This window comes from Neolamprologus multifasciatus, chromosome 22 (genome assembly GCF_963576455.1).
Source record: "Neolamprologus multifasciatus chromosome 22, fNeoMul1.2, whole genome shotgun sequence".
Classification (NCBI taxonomy): Eukaryota; Metazoa; Chordata; class Actinopteri; order Cichliformes; family Cichlidae; genus Neolamprologus; species Neolamprologus multifasciatus.
The window spans coordinates 28,187,795-28,210,191 of NC_140459.1; the positions used below are offsets into that span (position 1 = coordinate 28,187,795).

The window sequence follows — 22,397 nt, forward strand, 5'->3', positions numbered from 1 at the left end:
GGGAAAATATAACATCTTTATTTATGCAGATATCGTTGATTACCAGCTTGTGGGTGACGCCCACGCGAGGCTATTAAGAGCTATAAATATCACGGACGATGACCGCCGCTTGCCTATTCTACAATTTGACAGCCCACACTACACACCTGTGTCAAAGACATTGATCGACGACATAGAAATTGATTTGAAAGACGATCGAAATCAACACATACCCTTTTTATACGGCAAGGTGTTTGTCAAGTTACACTTCCGACCGATAACCCACCATTTTTGAAAAAAAGGATGGCCGTCTACAACACTGATGACTCAAAATATGTAAAATACTACTTATCACAGGCTGGTGGAGAGCTCGGAGGGTATGTTGGGACCAGTACGCAATATGGGTCAGGGCTGGGTGGTTTGTTCCGCAGCTTGTTTAGATTTGCTGTACCACTGTTTAAAAAAGGAGTTAGCATAGTCAAACCACACCTAAAAACAGCCGCATCGGGCATAGTGTCTGATGTCATAACCAACATAACCAGACCCTCAACCACTAAGCAGGACGGTAGCGGATTGTATGTGTATACGCCCAGACCATCTAAGACCCCACCCCCAGGGCAACCGTTGTCTAAAAAGCGTAAAACCACAAAACCTAGCAGGAGAGCTAGCAAACGGACACCGCCACGCAGAGTGAAAAGACCCAGAACCAGTCGTTCTAAAACTGCAGCGTTTGACATATTCTAAATGGCACTGTTACACAGTCATTCTGGAGAATGTGTAAAAACAGAGCTGGACCTGTTTACTGTTCCCTACACACAGACTAGCATTGAGAAAAGTACATTTATCGAAATCCCACCTGTATCTGCAATCACTGATGGAGGGCCGATCGAGTTTTACATCTCATCGTCCGGTGAAGATTACCTGGATCTAAATGACTCATATATCTACACACGTGTGAGAATCACAAACGCTGATGGCTCAAACCTGGCTAGGGACGCTAATGTAGGATTTATTAATTATCCTGGATGCAGCATATTTAGTCAAGTTGATGTTAATTTGGGAGACCGGCTCATTAGTCAATCATCCAACACATATCCATACAGAGGTGTGATAGAATGTCTTATCAATTATAATAAGGACACTTTAGACACACAGTTCAGCACCGGGTTATTCTGTAAGGATACATCATCACACATGAATGACACATCTATAGAAGGAGAGAACCAGGGCCTGGTGACCAGAGGTGGCTACACAGCAAATAGCAGTATTGTTGAATTGATTGCACCAGTACATGCAGACCTATTTTTTCAAGAAAAACTGTTACTTAATGGAATCGACCTGTCACTGAAATTTGTGCGCTCTAAAGACGAATTTGCTCTCATGACAGCGGATGCCAATGCATACAGAGTTAAAATTGTCTCAGCCAGTCTCTTTGTCAAGAAAGTTAGTGTATCACCGACCGTCAGACTTGCACACAGCAAGGCATTGCACCATGCAAACGCAAAATACACGGTAGACAGAGTGTCTTTAAAGACCTTCTCCATACCTGCAGGGGCTAGAATATCAACAAATGACAATTTATTTATGGGTAGGATACCTAAATTTGTGATCATTGCATTTATAGACAATGAAGCATACACTGGCTCCTACCAGCGTAATCCATTTCATTTTGAAAACTGCGATATAGAATTTATGTCTTTATATGCTGATAGTCAGGCTTATCCTGCTAAACCATTCCAGCCCAATTTCCAGAGAAAACACTATACCAGAGAATTTTACCAGCTGATACAAACCACAGGAAGACATTTAAAGGACAGGTCCTTAGCTATTACGCGTGCGGACTTTGGTAACGGCTACACTTTATTCTGTTTCAATCTGGAAGCTGACGAAGGACATTCAGGGAATGTGTCGTTAATTAAAACAGGGAACGTGAGATTGGAAACCCGTTTCAGAAATCCACTACCCCGTACAGTGAACCTCTTGTGTTATTCGGTATTTGATTCAGTCATTGAAATATCTAACATGAGACAGGTGCTCTTGGACTACTATTGAGACAAAAACGGTCATGAACACTATAGAACTATCAGCCGTGATCGGCAGCATTATCAATAAAAACACACATTTCCTAGGCGTGTTAGCCTATGATCAGCTAACCACTGAACGGCTTCAAAGACTCCCTGCTATGAGTATTGTAAACACCCACCCTTCTACGATGCCCGGGGAACATTGGCTTGCTGTTTATATTTCGAGAGACAGACGCGGTTATTTTTTTGATAGTTTTGGTCACTCGTTAGACAGTTTTCCCCCAGCAATAAAGATGTTTCTTCTAAAAAACTGTTCCACTGTTTTATATTCAGGAAAACAAGTGCAGAACGACTTCTCCATCACATGCGGTCAACATTGTGTATTTTTTTTATATCATGTGCAAAATGGTGTATCTTATGAGCGTGTGCTTAACATGTATGGGTCTGATTTAATTTGTAATGATGCTATGGTGTGTCGATTTGTCAACAACATACAACCTGTTGCTGTATGCAGTGATTACGTGTGTGTGCAATGCGGATACTGACATGTACTAATGAGAATAATAAAAACAACATGAGAGCATGATAATCGAGTCAATGGTATTTATTATCAAATCTCGTATATAAATATATAGATTTACAACATACATTGTTTAAACATAAATAAAAGAAATCAAACATTAAGCCGTAATAAAAAAGAAAAACATATATTTAACAATAATAAAGACATAATATATTTAACAGTAATAAAATAAAACAAAACAAAACAATTTAGCAGCAATAAGTGAAAAAAAAACATTACAGTAGAAAAAACACCAAACAGCAAATATTTTTAGCAGAAAAACAATTTCAGGTGCAATAAGAAAAAACCTGAATTCAAAAATCCAACCACTCTACAGGACCCCCCTTTAATTTGTTTTTTTTATTCTTTATTTTTTTTAGTGTACTATGTCGCAGCGGTCCACCAGGGGTGATCTTTTTTGGTGTGTGTTTTAAAAAACCAGGGTCTTCAGACAGTGTGTGATCGGTTTTATACATGGCGACGGTCTTACGTATGCCTGTGTTAGATATGGCTGATAACGGTACGTTTAAATCTGAGACAGCTTTTAAAAACTCTGTCCAGCCGATAGGTCTCAAACCCTCAGAGGGTGCGTGTGTGGTTGTGACGCCTTTAATTAGATCATAAATGTGTGAACCAGGGATGGTGTGTTTATCAACAACAATTTCGCCTTTGTCGTTGTAAGAGATCAAGTGTGGCGAACGGCTCACCGCTGATAGAATAAGTTCTGCATTCCTCCTACACCTTTTAGGTATGTATGTTAAAACATTCTCCGCAACAAGATCCCTCACCCCTGCATCACCATGAACAGGCGATGTGTCCGTCGACTGGGGTTGCACATCCCTGTTAAATTGTTCAGGTAATGATAAAGACAATACATTCTTTTCACGGGCACCTTGTCTCACAAGGGTAAGGTATCTTTGGAGAATATCGCTGTATTTTTTAGCCTTCTCATACACATCTATGTCAGAATCTTGTAACACTTGTAACATCTCCTTGTCCAACTCGTTCTGAGACTGTTGTCTGATGCTGTCTGTTTGCTGCTGCTGCTGCTGCTGCTGTTGCTTTATTAAGTCCAACTGGTGTTGGGGTACCAAAAACATCTTTTGCACATGTTCCATTTTCACCTGTTTGCTATCAGACTGGTTATGAAAGGGATTGCAGCCCCTAATAGCGGCAGTAAAAACCCTCCAGATTGGTTGATTGTCTTTCTCTTTTTCAAAGTTTTTATTTTTTTGTCTGCAATCAGTCTGATTATTGATTTTTTCTTTTTCAGCTGTTTGTACTGCTGATTGGTCAGTGGTATGTTACCATGCAATACATTAAAGGCTATCTCACACAGCGCATTGATAAAATCTAAGTTTGAATTACTAATAATAACTCTGCGTAGAGTAGGAGGAGCCCTGTATATCATCTCCAACAGAGACAGATTCCTCCGCATGCGTGATGACATCCTTTCACCTCTTTGCTGATTTTTGTTTTGGAATGTAAACAACCGGACGCTCTGATAGTAAATTTGTTCTGAGTCTTAAATAGTCCGGGGTCTTAGCTTTATAGTCTATTAAAAGATACCCGTATGTTGTGGATGTGGCATCATTAAACGCTTCTATAAAATATTTAGTATTACCCGGAAACATTTGCCTACCTAAAAGCATAACCTGATATTTATCTCTCGGATTTTTAAACAATATTAGATAGTTAGTGTTCAAGGAAATGGTTCTACTGGATTTTCCTTGAATAAACAAATTCTGAACTAGATATATACAACTCAAATTCCTATGATGCACATACTTTGTGAACACATTTTGAACTTCTAAATTGTTAGCTGCATCGTTCATTACATCGTCTATAATTAACAAATTGTTCTTTTCTGCAGGAAGAAGGGTGTCATCAGCAAGAGATTCGGGTATACCGTTAACAAAGTTTATGTCTCTTATCTTAAGAAGCTGGTCATATAATGGCTGCCAGCATGAGTATATATATACAATATTGTCAATGCTGCATGATATAATCCGGGAAGAATTTTCAATTATGCTTTTAACAAAAAAAGTCTTGCCGCAGTTACTGGGACCGCTGACCACCATACTGAACGGGTGCTGCAACCGGGCGTCAAACCCCTGTTCTAATTTAAAATCCATAAGGTACGGTTGTATAGTCTGGGAGCACACGGCGCTTATTGTAAACAACTTTAACTTTTTTCACAATGGTTTTATTCTTCAAATGAAGCTTCTTTTTATCGCGTCTGATGCTATCAGACACGGCAACTAGGTGTGCGTCTGATGTCTGATTGGTTACAAACTTGTGGACTAAACCTTTCAAGGATTCATGGGTGACAACTTTTGAGTTTAGTGCGTTCAGTGTCACGCCTTTACATTTGACCTGGGTCTTGCCCAACGATGTGTGATACGCGTAGCATTTTGGCCCACCGGAAACAAATTCCGCTATGTAATCCTCCACACCACCCTCTCCACAGTCTAATTCGCTTGTGAGATCCCCCAGAAACGGACCTAGAGGAGGCATCCACTCGCCAGGGCGTGCCGTGAAAATGACACTGTCCGTGTCACAATACAGCACGCGCTGCTGCAAGTTGTCTAGCAAATCATACAGCATGAGTCTGGCGTGTGCAGTGGTCATGGCCCCGACAAAAACATTAACGTCCTTAACACGGGAAGCTCTACCATCAGCATGCCGCCACTGCACCATTGCGACGTTGTCAGAGATGAAACAAAACTGACGCACGTCGTACTGGTCGCTAAACATTAGCTGGCTAAATCTGGAAGGGTCTGTAATGAGCTCAGATGATGCCATATTTGACCTCATGCTGAAACGACCCCATAACGAGTTTAGCAACAGCTTGTTACAGTTACGAACAGCTTTATTTACACAAATCTTGGATGGGTCTAGCATTATTCCCTCCTTCTCATAATACTCGTCTATGTACTTCTTCTGTTCGTCAGGTGTCTTGACGTGTTCAGGATACCCCGAGGCCTCCTGTTTGAGTTTTAGGAAGGCTTTCACATAGTCTTTAAACAATGTGTCGGTCTTATTGGGGAAATGCCACACCTCATCAATAGCAAGAACCCTGTATCCCTTCTCAACAGCTTTTTCAAGCTCAAATGAGACCCAAGTGCCTTTCAATACCCGCTCACTGTCCCTGTGCCCACATGCAGTATGCTGGTTTTGGTCTTCAGCACACATGCTGCAGAGTGGAAACATCAGTTTTCCGTGGCACCTGTAGGGAAGGACGGGGTGAAAAAGACCCTTAGGGGGGAGCACTGTGCATTTAACAAAGCCGAAATAATTTTCTAGCTTGTCAAAGTTGGTGTAAATGACTTGAGGGTGTCCTACAGGATAGTCTTTTTTAGACTGCACTGTGGGATAGAGACTGGTGAAGTCGTAGTAAATATTTTTTCATCACAACCAGTCTTGTGGTACAGCTTTATAGCATTTGTGCGACCTCCAAAAAGAGCGTCTCGGGGATTCATGCGTTCTGGCTTTCTGTATGTGTGCATGAAAGCCACAACTGTAGGGTCTGTCTGCTTCAAGCCAGCCCATTCACATTCCCACATCACTATTACGTTCACACTGTGTTGTGATCTCAGTGCATCAACTTTGTCACAAAACATGCGATGCAGCAGTCCATAGGATGCTTTGCTGACAGGATTAACTTCGCTCTCGGGGTAACATTTAACACAGCCGTGGTGAAAACATCCTGCAAATTCATAAGCTGTATTACTTGTGGGGTCAAAACCGTCCACAAAATACGGTCCAACCCTCTGTTCGCCTCCTCTGAGAGCATGTTTTACCACTTTGTTGGTGGTGTGGGACACGTATTGAAGCCATTCGATAGAGACGTTAGAAAACGTCTTATTCTGCTCAACGTATGCCCCGTCATACGTGAGAGCGAGCGTGTCTCTAGGCAGAAACAGCGTTTTATACACACCCATACTAAATGCAGCCAAGGTGGTATACATGAATGGATCAACTTGTGTACAACCCAGTAACGTGTCACGATAAATGCTGCATGCTTTACGCAGGACATCAACATCGTTAACACAGTAACGCCTGAGTTCAGCCTGAAAATCAAAGGGATTCTGTGAGGCAACCTGGTACCATTCCATGAATCGCACCTTATCGCTTTCAGACATGTACTCATAGCCGTAGAAGGAGGGGTCTGGGTACGGGCCCACATAATGCTCATTATCCCTCGTATTAAACCTGTGTGGGAAATGGCCCTTCTGCAGGTCTTGAAAACCTAAAGCAGAGGGTATTTTGGCAAGGCCCATGGGCAAAAAGCTGAACGAATCAATCCATCGCTGGTCATAGTCCCTGTCATACATCAAAATCACACGGCTGCCGCTCATTATGACACTAGGTGTTATGCACTGTCTGACAAAGTACTCGAGGAGTATGTAGTTGTCAAAGCCAGATGCATTATGTGCTATGAAAGTGTACCCACGAAACCTTGGGCGTCTGTAATGTTGCACAAACGCCTCCACACACTTTAATGTGTTAAATGTGAACTTATTGCCCTTCAGATCAGACGCACACACAAAGTTAGCCTCGTGTTTACCGTTGTGGTACCTAGTCTCGAAATCATATAAAATGTATTTATCGGTAGGCTTCTGTTTTTCAACAGGCTGTATGAAACACTGATGGTCGGAGTCTCCGGTTAATTTAGGCTCGCGGCAGTGCTCGCATCTAGGCTGGGCACATCTGTGTGGCGATTTCTTGGATTCTTTATATGTGGTGCCACAGTGCATGCAATGTTTCATATTATCACAGGGGATCATGTTGTGTTTTAATTCTGGTAATTTGTGTTGCTGGTAACAGTGTTGTGATTTGCAGATGCGGTTACAGTCGCTGCATTTCACTGTGGGACCCCTGTGGTGTTGACAGAGTGTATAACATGTGTTACATCTATGTTTACAGGAATGATGTAATGGTGAATTATATGTACTGTAACAGAAATTACACACATAGGATGCACCAAGAAAAGCGGTTGGGTTTAAAATCATGTGGTAATGTTGATTATGGAGATACATCATCAACGTGTTTGTGTTTGGCTCTTCATGTGTGAAAAAACATTCCAGGCGTTTACGCCCTTCTGTGTGGTAATAGATTACAATCTTAATGTTGAAGTGCTTCTCAAATTTACTGACATCTGTGAATGATACTTGCTGCTTGTCGCATAGACCTACTTCAGCATGCATCCGTTTAGCTGTAGCGAGTTTTTCTAGCTCAGAGGCTGATGAGTTTAATGAATGTGCTATACATAGGGAGAAGCACAAATTGTTGTGTGTGTTGTTTGGTGTGTATAAATGTCTGCCTTTCTTTGAGAGAATCTCATCATAAGGGATTTGTGCCAGTCTTAAGCGAGCCCCACCACTACTGTTCTGAGCTACCGTGACAATAAACTCTAATTCATCATCACCGATAGATTCATCATTACTCTGCATAACTTGTGCAATTCGATCGAGAAACAGCTCCGGATCATACCGATCATCAGCGTTTAAAACAGCCTGAACATCTGAAGCCAGCGAGGGGCCACGCAGGACTACGTTTAGAACGCTGCCCTGTTGAGATCCAGCCACAGCTCGGTCTACCACATTGGCTAAGCACTCGCGCACTCGCGCAGGTACTTGTTCTGGATGATCAAGACTTATACCCCTAAAATCAAGGCGCTCACGCAATTCGCGAGCATTAAAATTAGGTATCTCTCTAATGTGTGGCTGGGAGCGCCTGCCAGATCCAGATTGCACAACGGGCTCAATCACGATAGTATCACTTTGTGAGAAATTTACAATGACTGAGGGGGTGTGTGGTGTTGCAGCGGTGCCCGGACACGCATGTGCGTCTGTAGTACTAGTAGAAGCGGTAACAGACTCAATAACAGCAGCAGCAGCAGCAGCAATACGGTTAGCATCAGTAACAACAGTGGTCCGAGCATCACCTGATGTACTACCACTATTATTAACAACAACAATAGACCCATCAGCAATAGCAGGCGTAGGAACAGTCTGACGAGGATGTGTATCAGATGAGGCTGATGCAGGCACACTATTAAGTCTAGCTATAATATTGTCTAATTTGTTATCTGTTTCTTCAGCCCACTGCATAAAAGCCTCTAAGTCAAAACATCTAACAGGACTGGAGGTTCCGTTATTATGTTTAAATAATTTATTTGGAGGGTCCATGGTCTGGATTTTAAAAGTCAGGGACTTGAAATTTTGCTGCAGATGATGTCTAATGTACTACACACTTTTTTTATGAATTTGATAAACTGTTGGTTTTGTATCTGTGCTTCTTGGTGGTATTGATTGAGTCTAGCTTCAATCAAACAGAATTTATCAACTCATATAGAGTTGATAGTCATATAGCTTCATTAAGCTATATGACTCTGTTCAACAGGTTGAGCGTCTGAAACCTTCATGTAAGCATCATACGCCGCTGATATTTGAGAGTCTGTTATACCGTCGTCTTCAAAATCTACGTGTGAATCAATGCTATTTCTGACACATTCTGGTGGGGTGGGTATATGAACAAGATCGAAATCTGATATACTGTATTCAAAAACATCAGAGAAATCACGAGGCAAGCACTCACTCGGGGGTGTTGCAGGACCGCTGATGAAGATCGCTTCTGATTCTCCACTGTTGCACAAAGCTCCAGGTTTTTGTTGTTCTGGGAGGTCGATACTGCTTAAACATTCCAAAAACGTCTGGAGTACGGTGTCCTGATCATTATGTGGAGGGGTACTGTGCTGCAGTCTGTGAAGATAGATATGTGTTAAAACATTTATACAAGCACCCATTTCAAACAGAATAAGCGTGTCTCCCTCTCTATCTCTTTTTATCTAATTTATATATATACCTTGTAGTGTGCGTTATTCCTGACGGCCCTGGTTCTCCGCACATAAGGTTCTCTGGCGTGGCTCTGTATGTGTAAAACGGTCGGTTTTAGAACATTTGGAATTGTTTAAACCCATTTGCTGTTTTTTAAATACACAATTATACACCCCGTTGTATACATACCTTTTGTAAGGATGGGCTCTGTGGTCGCGGTGTCTGAATGTTTTCCTGCTCAGTTTGTTAACCCTGGAACAAATCAAAGAAAAACTCTGTTATTATATAATTTAAAACAATCGCAAGCTTAAAACATACATACGATTAAAAATCGCGTAATTCTGTACACACCTTGTGCCTGTTAGAGATGTTGTTCCATCTTTAAAATCCCCCGTTTCTAAAGAAAAGGGTGCTGTGCCGTTCTCCCGAACTCCTGAAAATTAAGCTTTTGTTTTAGGAAAAAGATAGTTTGAATATCCTATAATATGTTAACATAACACTTTTAAAAATACAATAATAGGTTTTGTTTTACTTACCGCTTAAGATGTCCATGTTATAAAGAACGATGATAGTTTTGATGGTCTCAAAGAAAGTGATGTTGTCGCGACGAATGCTGAGTTCACCCTGAGCTTCGCATAGGTCTCGGTTAAATACCTTCTCCAGGAACAATGCCAGTACACAACTGCTTCACACCTTAAGTTCACACTCCCATGCTACTTCCCAGAGTTCTCGAAGAGACAAAAGACACCTAGTCTGGAGGTCCTGTTTCCCACCATCAACCTTACTACACCCCACCCTCCCCCTACCATTTGTCTAGACAGGTTTGCCTTAGTTCAACATTGCGAAATCCCGATTTTTAAATAAAATGATCGCATCAACCCTGTAAAGAAAACTAGTTAAATTAAATAAAACGCTTGTGAACATGCCGACATTACCCATTCGGAAGAAATTCCCACTTGTGCCGTTTTCAAAATAAATTGCATGCATCGCAGCAAGCTGAGATATTGTCAGATTTATAAAATTAGTCTAGCCTCAGTACACAACTGCTTCACACCTTAAGGTTCACACTCCCAAGCTACTTCCCAGAGTTCTCGAAGAGACAAAAGTCTTAGTTCAACATTGCGAAATCCCGATTTTTAAATAAAATGATCGCATCAACCCTGGAAAGAAAACTAGTTAAATTAAATAAAACGCTTGTGAACATGCCGACATTACCCATTCGGAAGAAATTCCCACTTGTGCCGTTTTCAAAATAAATTGCATGCATCGCAGCAAGCTGAGATATTGTCAGATTTATAAAATTAGTCTAGCCTCAGTACACAACTGCTTCACACCTTAAGGTTCACACTCCCCAAGCTACTTCCCAGAGTTCTCGAAGAGACAAAAGACACCTAGTCTGGAGGTCCTGTTTCCTCAATGTCTGGGAGGTGTGGGGTGGGAGGTGTGGGGTGGGGGGTGAGGGGGGTGGGGGGGGGGGGGGGGCAAAAAAAGTGCAGGTGTATTACTACTCTTGCTAAACAAAGACAAAGAAAACAGTTTTTCACCTCTACCCCAGAAACTAATCAAATGTCTGTGTCAGTAAGCGTGCAAACTGTAAAAAAACTGTTGGTACAAGTGAACCTTCATGTTATCTGTGTCTAGAAGCATTTTGTTTTTACATTGACCCTTTACTTATTCTGCTAATAAAATCAAAGAGAAAACAAAACAAGCATTTTCAATCAATTAAGTTTAAGCATAAAAGCAATTACTTATGAGTAAGTTTTATTGTAGCTAAATTATCAAACACCCAGAAAATCATAACATGATCACAAAACCCCTTATTTCAAATTAAACCCAAAATCACCCCTTCTTGGCACACTCCGTGTGTCACTAAAGACCAGCTACTGAAACTCAAAATACTGAAAACACTTCACCACCTCTTATAAAATGAATAGAAAAGGCTTAGTCAAATTATTTCTCTAAAACCCTCAGCAATTCTCCCCTTGGGTACATTTGCTCTGGGCCTCCAAACCTGTGTTTAGGAATAAAATCAGTTTAATCATCATGTTAAATCTTTTAAACCCCTGGCTCCATTCAGAGCTGCCTAGAAACAACACCTGTGTGTTAACACTAACTTCATTTTCTGTTTGTGTGTTCGATTTTGTATATGTTTCTTTTTGCAGTGTTTCAGACTCCTTCACAATTTTCCCACTTAAGCAGTCAGTTTTCTCTTTCCCAAGTTTGCTAACCAAAGTTTTGATTTCCCACCTTAAATAACAGCATCCCTTGTCTTCAAACAGGAGTTAGAGCTCGCTTGTCAGGTTTAGTGACGCATGTCAGTCTGTTTGGCGCCCTGGGCGAACACACCCTCTGGCGCCCCCCCTCCCCCACCACACACACACACACACACACACACACACACACACACACACACACACACACACATATTAAGGATTGTCCATTGACATAAAACTGTTGTCGGAACCATACTGAATTTCACCAGAGAAACACACACACACACATGAAGAGAGAGAGAGTATGCATAGTATGCAAACGGCTACCAAACAGCCATCATAATTCATCATACAATGAGAACAGGACAAATCAACAATTGATAATGACTAATTAATATTAAAATCTGTAACATAATGTTTGGAGTTTAGTCTGTTACTATTTTTACCATTTCTTCTTGGAGCAACTGTAATCCACGTTATTTCCTTAGGGATTAATAAAGTATTCTGATTCTGATTGTTTCAGGATACATGACCTGCCAATGACACATCTGCTTACCTGTATCTTTTGCTCGTTTCTCCTCCTCTTCTTTTCTCTTTTTTCTAAACTGAGCACCTGATGGCTTTGAACTTTTCTTGTCCATCTTCCATTGGTTTTAATTTTGCACTCCAGTATGAACAAAAATCCCCCAACCCGAGAATCGCCACAACATAACCTAACAGACCTACACCTTAGTTCACAGATTCACTTTGTCTAAGGTGTATTTCTGGGATTTCACACAACCCAGGATTCAAATCATGAATACACAATGGGCTTGGATTTACAACATTATGAATGAAATGTGCTCTATTTGGATAGAAATAATATTATTTCTATTTAAATCATCAAACTGTAAAATATAAATTTTAAATTGTTATTGATCCCTTTTCCCCTGGTCCTAAAGTGTATATTTATTTTCTTACTCTTCTTATATATATTGTTTGTTTACTTGCACTGCTGTAACTGGAGCCTCATCGTCTTGTCTCTCTATATTCTGTACTGTATGTAGCGGAGATGACAATGAAGTTTTATTTTGACTTCAGCAGCAAGGAGGCGCACCGAGGGCTCTCGCGCTCACTTTTCGCGTACAGAATTTCAAAAAAACATTGGTGCAAATGATAAGTCTGTATCATAATGTCTGGTGTTTTCGTGTTTGTTGGTTTGTTTTTATTTTGCGAGTTGGTTAATTGATGCTGCTCCAGCCAGAGAATCCCCCACCACCCCGCCCTCTCCTCCCTGTGCCGCAAGCAGCAGGCGCACCTCGCAAACGGAGGGCGCCCTTACTCCTAGCAAATGGCGATAGAAAACCGATCGGTGCCTATGCCATTCCCAGTATGCGCTGGCATGACGTCGGGGCAGCATGAATACGAGCAATTTTTTTTTCTTTGCCGCCCCGGGCAACCGCCCGTGTCGCCCGTATCAAAAACCACTACTGCATGTAACAATTTGTATATGTGTGTTTTCTATTCATTAATGTACTGGTTAGTCAATTTCTCTCTTTTTCTTTTAATCTTTATTTTTAACCTTTTTTTTCTAACCTCTTTGTTGTGATGTGGTGAACCTTTCTAAACCTTCATGAGTTCAGTCTCCACCTTCAATCCAATTTTCCCATATGCATTCACTATATAATGTCCAGGTTCACCTCTGTTCTCACAGTTTCCTGTGTGGCCTCGCAAATCAACACAGGCCCAAATCAGCTCTTTCTTCTCTCCATTGCTTCTCTCTTAATCTTTTCAGTCTTTTCTTTGAGGATTACTCCAAGCATGGCAAATATGAAACTCCAGTACTGTCCAGTGCTTTCACACAGTTATTTATCCCACTGTTCTCCACAGCCTGTAATTCACAGGGCATGTTCCATCACATGATTTCTTACTTGCTACTGCTGGAGTCTTATAGTTTAGTTGCACTATCTTTTGCTTGCTGTTAATTCTTCAAGTACACGGTGTTCTGTCTTTCTTCTGTCTTCATCAGGAGATTGACTGTCCTTTAAGCTTCTTCTCAGGATAAGGAGACAATGAGAGGTGAAGCTGTCAAATTTTAAGCCAAAGCCTGGCCTTTTTTCCTCCCAATTCTGTTAATCTATGCTTTTGCCACTGTACTCACGTTTTCAGGTTGAGAAGAGTGCACCTAAGTCTCTCTCTGGACCCACACTACGCGCATCAGCCAGTGTCCTTTTATGAGCATGCAAGTTGTCACACACGCAGCTTCCTGTCACACACACACAGCCACAGAGACTCATGTTTTTCTGTTTCTCTCCTTCCTGTTTCTACAGGCTAATCGAACTCTTGTTTTTTGTTTTTTTTTCGGAGGGGGGGGGGGGGGGGTTGTATTTACTGTCTATATTTACAGTCTATAAACCCTCTGTAATTCTGCTAAGTCTTGATCTAAAAACAATGCACCCTTATTACACGCACACACACTTCAATATACTAAGCTCTTTCATTTGCCAGGATTCACATCAAAATCTTCAGCGTGCTCAGCAAAGCTCTTTCAGACATCAGGACAATTAACAATTTTCCACACATATCACCATTCTTTCAGCTCAGTTTTGTAGCATCATCCACGCAATACTTTCATCATCGTCTCACACACACACCGCCTTTTCTCTCAAAACAATGTACATCTTTAATCATTCATCCAAATAACAATTTTACACTTCACTTATACATTCACACATTTATATATAACAAAAGACTGCCACTGACTGCCAAGATAAATTATTTCCATTACCATATCACATCTTCACTTCATGTTCAAAACCTTAGTACCGGTACACCTAACTTTTCGACTATTTTAAAAGCCTCTAAGCCCAGGTTCGCCCACCTTGCTGGTCAATTACAGCTGTCATCTGTCCGGTACAGCGGCCCAATCTCTAAGCGCTATATTAATTTATAAGCGCTTCCCGCAGCTCGACAGGAAGCCCCACTTATAGGCGTATAAACTTACGCCTTAAAGCTTTACTTAAGGCTCACTTGTCAGCTACGTTGAAATGGTCATGCCCGAGGCCCCGCCCCTGTCGGTCATAAAGCGCAGTACGGAAGTGGTCAATGGCCACTTGGTTTTTAACGGGTGCCCGAAGTTCCGCGGTTACCAACCGGGCTAACTGGATATCGCCAGGGATGACCATGTGTCCACGATCACCAGTCGCTGCCACACTCCTAGGAATTGCCGTTCCCGTCCTAAGTAATTTAAATCATTTTAAAAGCATCACTGTGGACTCTAACCACCAGTTTATTATCTGATGCCCGAGTCCAACTCTGCTAATCAATACAGGGATAAATCCATCCCTTAACCAAATATCCTAACCTAAACTCTTTTTCTTGGCTGACGTAACAAACACACATATCCCACCAACTTCAAACATGCGTCGCAACAATTAAAAATCGACCCCAATATTAACAACAATGTGCTTTCATCAAATAGCCCCCCTCACTATTCAACAAGCTGGGGAGGACAATATAATCTTGTCCAGGGTAACACCAAGTTACCCTGGACTTTTTTTTAGGACAATTAACAATTTTCCACGTATAAATATATAGATTATATATTTATACGTATGTATGTATATTTGTGTGTGTATGTTTTGTGGGTTTACATAAAACATTTAAATTCTGTGCAACAGTTGTGTGGCAATTCACAAGTCAGACACAACCCCAATAACTGTTTGCACATAGTCCATAACCCCTCCCTCCCCTTTTGAAAAGTTCCTCTTTTGTTGATAGCTACATAGATAGCTTGATAGATGTATCATACAGGTTCTTCTTGACTTAGGCTATGTCCACACGTACACGGGTATTTTTGAAAACTGAGATTTTCCGTTTTCGTTTTAAAAAATAATTCCGTCCACACGTAAAGGCAGAAATGAAGGAAAACGCTGCTAGGAACATGCCAAAGCAGCAGGTGGCGCTATATCAGAAGTCTAGAAGCCTCGGTGGGAAATAGTAAACAAAGCTGGGGCATAGAAGCAGAACTAAGTCGTATGTGTGGAGGGACAGTAACTGTCTGTGTATATGTAAGCATTTAAACACTGCAGAGAGGACAATTAACAGTAACAGAATTGTAGAAATTCTGTTTCCCAAATGTATTCTTCTCTCACTATATGTGTGTGTGTGTATATGTGTATATATATGTATGTATATATATGTATGTATATATATATATATATATATATATATATATGTGCTGAGTATAACCTGGAAATCCCGGAGTCAAAATGGGAGATGCCCCCAAGGGTGATGGAGAATGACCGAGCTAAGATCCCTAAGATCCTGTGGGACTTCCAGATACAGACGGACAAAATGGTGGTGGCCAACCAACCGGACATGGTGGTGGTAGACAAGTATTAGAAGACGGCCGTAGTGATCGATGTAGCGGTTCCGAATGACAGCAACATCAGGAAGAAGGTACACGAGAAGCTCAAGAAATACCAAGGGCTCAGAGAAGAGCTCGAGAAGATGTGGAGGGTGAAGGTGACGGTGGTCCCAGTGGTAATCGGAGCACTAGGTGCAGTGACTCCCAAGCTAGGCGAGTGGCTCCAGCAGATTCCGGGAAAAACATCAGAGATCTCTGTCCAGAAGAGCGCAGTCCTAGGAACAGCTAAGATACTGCGCAGGACCCTCAAGCTCCCAGGCCTCTGGTAGAGGACCCGAGCTTGAAGGATTGACCGCCCACAGGGGCGAGTGGGGAATTTTTTAAAATTATATATGTATATATATATATATTAGACATGATATTTTAGGTTATTCATCAGCAACAGAGATAGGCTAATACAACAATGGCATAAGTAATTCATGCAAATACACCAACTGACAGACTCTGAAAGTATTTTAAGTTCTGTGTGTCCTTTCCGTTGGCTGTCATGCTATTTAATTCAACGTGATGTGCTCATAATATAGCAGCTGGTTGATGCTGGTAAATGCTATCTGTGCAAATACCATAAATACAAGAGGACATTAAACCTTCTATGTTTATCTGATTTTTCTGCCTTCCAGTGCAGTGCTCTTAATATGTTGCAAACTTTAAATAATTTTAATTAAAGAGTTATCATTTCTGTTACTGTTTTCTTAAAGGCTTAGTGCTAATTTTCACATTCGCTCACATTGTATTTCTTCACAGATTGGAACTCCATCAAGATGTATTTCAAAAGGGGAAAATGCAGAGTGCACATTTCCACACTACTGAATATCACAGCAATTGTTTTGGTCTCCATCCTTTTATGGAATTTATCTGGATATACCTTCTGTCATCAGGAGTCAAGACTTTGTGCCTGTCACAAATGTCTAACAGACAGTGATCCTTGGTTTAATTACATCATTAGTGAATCTCCTAAACCTTTTATGTCACAGAAACATAAACCCTCGGAGGAAGATTTCAACTGGTGGAAGGTAAATAATGAAAACATATTACAATAAAACTTTGTCCAACTGTGGCTATGTTAAAGTTATTTTAACTGCCCATCCCTTGTTTATTTTATGACACCTGTGTTTACTGGTACAGCAAAAGTAGTATATTCAAGTCTGTGCAACCTCCACCCAAAAAACAAACTACACTAATTAGATACGTTTAAAAAACCTTGTTTTACACTTATCTTCTTTTCTTTTATGTATACTCAACTCTTTATCCTCGCAACCCGTATTTCTAACTGGCTGAAGAATTGTAAAATACAATTACTTATATAGATATCTTTAAAATGACAAAAGAAAAAAAACGAAGTTTCACCACTCATCTGAGAAGCTTCTTCAGTTCTAAGAGCAACTGGTGGAGAGTCCCAGATTTTAATCCTATTGGAAGTATCCAATTGGAGGGATAATAGGTACTTTGTATCAAACTAGTCATTTATGACCCGCCGTCAAATGATGTATGACAGAAGAAGTAATAAAGGAAGTAATAAAGGTTTACAACAGTCATAATTTTTATGAATATCATAAAATTATATAATAAACAATATAAATAATCACCACACTTCCATATAATCATGGAAGTATGGTGGAAGTTTGGTGATATAATAGGATGATGAATAGGATGTTTGGATTTTAAAGCCAAAATGTTTACTTTTTTAACAAAAAAATTACATCCTTTTTAGACAACTGTTTTTGGGGACCCGTGCGTGTGTGTGTGTATGTGTGTGTGTGTGCGCGTGCGTGCGTGTGTGTGTAAAAACGTGTTAAAAGGATCTCTTCACAGCCCCCCTCACCCTGTTTTCAATTGAGAAGAAATGTTACATGGAGATGCTCCATGTTTCAGCCATAACTGAAGAGTCCATGCCTGGAAATGGCTTGCATTACCTGGATTTAATTGACACACAACTGAGTTTAAGATTGAAAATAATGAACAGTGATGACTCTGATCTGGCCCCTGATGCCCTGGTTGTTGTTATCAATTATCCTTTAAATACCATTTTCGCACAGTGTGAGGTTACTCTGGGTAACAGGTTGATATCCCAAGCCAGTTCAACTCATCCCTACAGGCAGTGGCGGTCCTAGCCTGATTGGCGACTGGGCGAACACTCCCTCTGGAGACTCCCCCCCCCCCCCCCCCCCCCGCTCTCACGGTTCGGATCACGGTTTTAAGTCACGGATCAGATCAATTTTCAGATCAGCAAAAAAGAAAAAAGACAAAAATTGAACATTTACTTATTGAAGTATTTTTTGCGTGCTAAAAACATTCAACTCAAGACTCATTCCACGCAATTATTAAAAAAAAAATGATACAGTATAGGGCTTTGTTTCTACCACTCAATTCAATTCAATTCTATTTTATTTATAAAGCGCCAAATTACAACAACAGTCGCCTCAAGGCGCTTTATATTGTATGGTAGACCCTACAATATTACATGCCGCTCATTATATCGCACTCCGCTGTGATATAATGAGCTGTCACGGTCACGTAGCTCTCCGTTGCCCTGGAGGTCCACCCATTTGTAGTAGTTAGAGCAACAAAAGATGCCTGGGACAGTTCAGCCATAACTTAAATCTTTTCCTGCTCATACATGCTTGGAACGATCTTGCCACTAAAGTGGACGTGCAACGGGATATCACTGCGTGGCTCAAGCACGTTCATCATAGTTTAAACCCCTTGTTTTGCACAACGTCTGCAGCTATACACCCCAATAGCTTCTGTAATAGCTTTAGCCCGGTCGTACTGGGCAGCAAAGGGCTGCTTAAATACTGCAAACTCCTCTGCTGGCACTGGCCATAACTATTGCTTGACAGACCCACCACGCGCACCATACGCATACTTTTTTTCTTCTTTTTCGAATCTTCGGATCACGTGCGTACCGAACCGTGGAGTGGGATCGGTTCGGATTACGGATCAACCGTGATCCGTTGCACAACTAATGAACACCCATTTCCCAACCAGAGAATCACTACAATACCACCTAATAAACCAGGCATGTCCAAAGTCCGTCAGATTTCAAGTGGCCCACAGTTTCAGTCTAATTATGTATAATTTATGGCTCACTTTCTAAGTCTGAATAAATAAATCATGACTTTAAAGGTGTAATTCCTTTTTTCACCACATGGTGGCAGCACATTTTTTCCCCGCTACTTGCACCTGTGCTGCGAGCCCTTCTCTGCTCTTTACTGCCATGGCGACTGTACAAAAAAAGAGAAAGGTTGATGGTGAGAGCCGCAGCTTTCAGGAGCAGTGGGAATTGCATTTTTTTTTTTTTACTGAAATTCGAGGCAATTGTGTTTGCCTGATCTTCCAGTAGATGTGAAAAACTTTGGCTTCCTGAAAGGTCTTGTAAAAGTCAAGGGCAAAATTCACTTAAAAAAAACTGTTTCTGGGATCTCGCACAACCCAGGATTCAAATCATGAATACATCATGGGCTTGGATTTAGCCCTAAAGCGTATATTTATTTTCTAGCTCTTCTTATATTTATTGTTCGTTTACTTGCACAGTTGTAACTGGAGCCTCATCGTCTCGTCTCTCTATATACTGTACTGTATGTAGCGGAGATGAAAATAAAGTTTACTTTGACTTCAGCAGCGAGCAGGCGCACCAAGGGCTCTCACGCTCATTTTTCGCGTATAGAATTTCAAAAAAACATCAGTTCAAATAATAAGTCTGTATCATAATGTCTGGTGTTTTCGTGTTTGTTGGTTTGTTTTTATTTTGTTTTATTTTGCGAGTTGGTTATTAGATGCCGCTCAAGCAAGCCAGAGAATCCCCCGCTGCCCGGCCCTGTCCTCCCTGTGCTGCAAGTAGCAGGCGCACCTCGCAAACGGAGGGCGCCCTTACTTAGCCATCTGCCTCCAGCAGAGCTGTCCCTCGGACCCTCCAGCAGAGACAGGCGAAGGCTTAAGTGGCCCCTCGGACCCTACAGTGGAGATGAGCGAAGGCTGGACGGGTCCCTTGTACCCTCGAAGTGCCACTAAAGGCAGGGGTCCGACTGTGGTGAGGGGCATCAACGGTATTAGCACCACTTCCCATTTGAAGGCTGGACTGACGGGCCGAGCAGCAAAGCGGTAGTGGCTGGGTGAGTGGTAGTGCCCGGGGAGCAGAGGTGAAGCTCGTTCAGAATAAAATCCTGTGCAAGCGGATGAAGTGAGCTGAGCAATCAGGGGAGACCGGAAACTAATTGCTGTAGCCGATTAGCTATAGCTGTCCCCTTGTGCTAAAGGGACAGATTGATTAGCCGCTCCACGGAGTAGATGACGTCCATCTGGAGCTCCTCGGATGGATTAAATGCAGTGGGGTCCACGGTGGCTGGTTCGTACTGTCACGGCTCATGGGGCAAGCCATGTGGATTTTAATGAAGGACCCAAGATGCAGACAGCTTTCAGATGCAAGGGAGTTTCATTAGGGAAGTGAAATAAACAGAAATACAGTGCGCATGAAACAGAACCTGAGGATAACCTAAACTGGAGACAACTAATAACAACAGACCTAAAGGTGGTACCTAAAGTGTGTGAATGTGTGTGTGAATGGGTGGATGACTGGATGTATAAAGCACTTTGGGGTCCTTAGGGACTAGTAAAGCACTATACAAATACAGGCCATTTAAAGGGGAGATGCAGGGAGACTTGAGAAAACCACACAGGAAAACTATGTCTACTATGAGAGACCATCTTTGAACAGAGGCGGTGGCTCACGACACCAACTGTCTACCATCTATAATCCAGTTTTGAGATCCCTTCCCAGACACCTTAACGCCCACTCAGGAATGCACATGATAGGGTGGGGTTAGGCTTCACAATGAGCTCTTGGCTGATTGTGACCTACACCCGTTTTCACACCTTGGCTCGTGTGATTAGGTAGAGGATCAATAGGGGGTCCATGTCCCTCTTGGGGGACACTCCCACAGGGCTTAAATCTGGGACTCTCCACCATTTGACCCTAGAAATGAAGAAGCTTCTCGGATGAGAAGTGAAATGTTTTCAACCAACTCAAAGAAATCAAAGATGCTTTTCCCCCCCAAGCTCCTTAGACTACGATGACCTGGATGATTGAGAAACTTCACAGACATATCTTAATAATTAATAACACAAATGTGCATATGTTTGATCCTTGAAGACACTTAGAAATAGATGCTGGTGCTATCTATCTGAAATTGAATCAAACTGAATTGATTTCATGATTTTTAGAATATTGTGTTTCTGTGACAAAAGTCAGAAAGTTTGTTTTTTAACAATATTGTATGATTGGAATACTTAGAATCAGAACACTTTATTAATCCCTAAGGGAATTACACTATTGCGCACAGTTGCTCCAAGACAGTGCAGATATTTTGTCATTAGCAGGGATAATGTTAACTTATCTTTAACTTTATTGTTTTTTCTCAGCCCTTACAGAGGGAAAAACAAAACTTCACTGTCTACAATAAAACACTAGAACGTGTGTTTCAGACAATAACACCCATTGCAGATGTTGAAGAACCTCGCCCTGATCGCTGCAGGAGTTGTGCAGTGGTGGGGAATTCTGGAAATTTGAGAGGATCTCAGTATGGACCCCTGATTGATTTCCATGATATTGTGATAAGGTAATAATAACGAAGTGGGATGGACTCAAGCGCAGACAAGGCAGCTAGAATACAGTTCCGTTTATTACTATACAACACCAGGTGCAAATATATACAACTGAGAGGGTGGGGGGAATCCAGGTCACAGGGAAATCCGGGAAAGGAGCTCTTCACACACAAGGGACTTCACAAAAAACACAGCACACCAGCAGCCTGCACACCAAGGGTTCCAGGGAAACGGAATTCCTGTTTACAGACAACAAGTGATTAATCCAAAGGGTCAGCGATACGAAAAGGCAACACGAGACTAGTACTCTGGAGCTTACTACCGAGGTTACTCAATAGTCCAGCGATGAGATGTTTCCAGCCACTGCCTTAAGTACTGGATGAGTTTAGGCGACGAGCCACAGGTGTGTGATTAACTTCAGGTGCGAGGGCCAGGGGTGGGAGCCCGCAATGAGCTCCGCTCCGGTGAGACACAGCAAGCGTGAGAGAGGTAGATGTAAACAAGAAACATATGTAGCCCACCTGAGTCAGCCGGGCAGACACAGGGACCATGACACCTTCTCGCGTTAGACAAAACATCACATGTATAGGTTATCATTAACGACAGTTCAACAAGTTTCCGTGTTTAACAGCATTTTTCCCTATATGGTTGTCTGGCTCCTCCAGATGCTTCCTGTAGATCCCGGATCACTAGTTGCCAAGCAGAGACAAAGCAAGATGTCTTTCACCTTTACCCTAAAAATTATACTTCATGTCTATGTGTATGTAA

At 41.7% G+C, this 22,397-nt stretch overlaps 1 protein-coding gene and 2 long non-coding RNA genes across 6 annotated transcripts in view; 1 reads left to right on the forward strand and 2 right to left on the reverse strand.

Moving 5' to 3' along the window:
- LOC146493661 (uncharacterized) overlaps nucleotides 1-22,397 on the reverse strand; it is a 534,640-nt gene that overhangs the window by 389,586 nt on the left and 122,657 nt on the right. The gene's annotated exons all lie outside the window — the stretch shown is intronic.
- LOC146493672 (CMP-N-acetylneuraminate-beta-galactosamide-alpha-2,3-sialyltransferase 1-like) overlaps nucleotides 1-22,397 on the forward strand; it is a 96,583-nt gene that overhangs the window by 60,593 nt on the left and 13,593 nt on the right. For 3 of the 4 annotated variants that reach the window (XM_085149045.1, XM_085149047.1, XM_085149044.1), the window contains exons 2-3: nucleotides 16,773-17,041; nucleotides 21,447-21,643. In XM_085149045.1, the coding sequence (XP_085005171.1) occupies nucleotides 16,790-17,041; nucleotides 21,447-21,643 (449 nt within the window). In that variant the 5' untranslated portion in view covers nucleotides 16,773-16,789. The remainder of the gene's footprint in view (nucleotides 1-16,772; nucleotides 17,042-21,446; nucleotides 21,644-22,397) is intronic. The other variant, XM_085149046.1, reaches the window with a different exon arrangement.
- Nucleotides 8,956-10,845, reverse strand: LOC146493675 (uncharacterized). Its single transcript, XR_014872145.1, has 4 exons — nucleotides 9,759-10,845; nucleotides 9,597-9,659; nucleotides 9,436-9,498; nucleotides 8,956-9,332 (listed from the first exon to the last, which is right to left on the reverse strand). It is a non-coding gene; the product is annotated as an uncharacterized LOC146493675 (long non-coding RNA).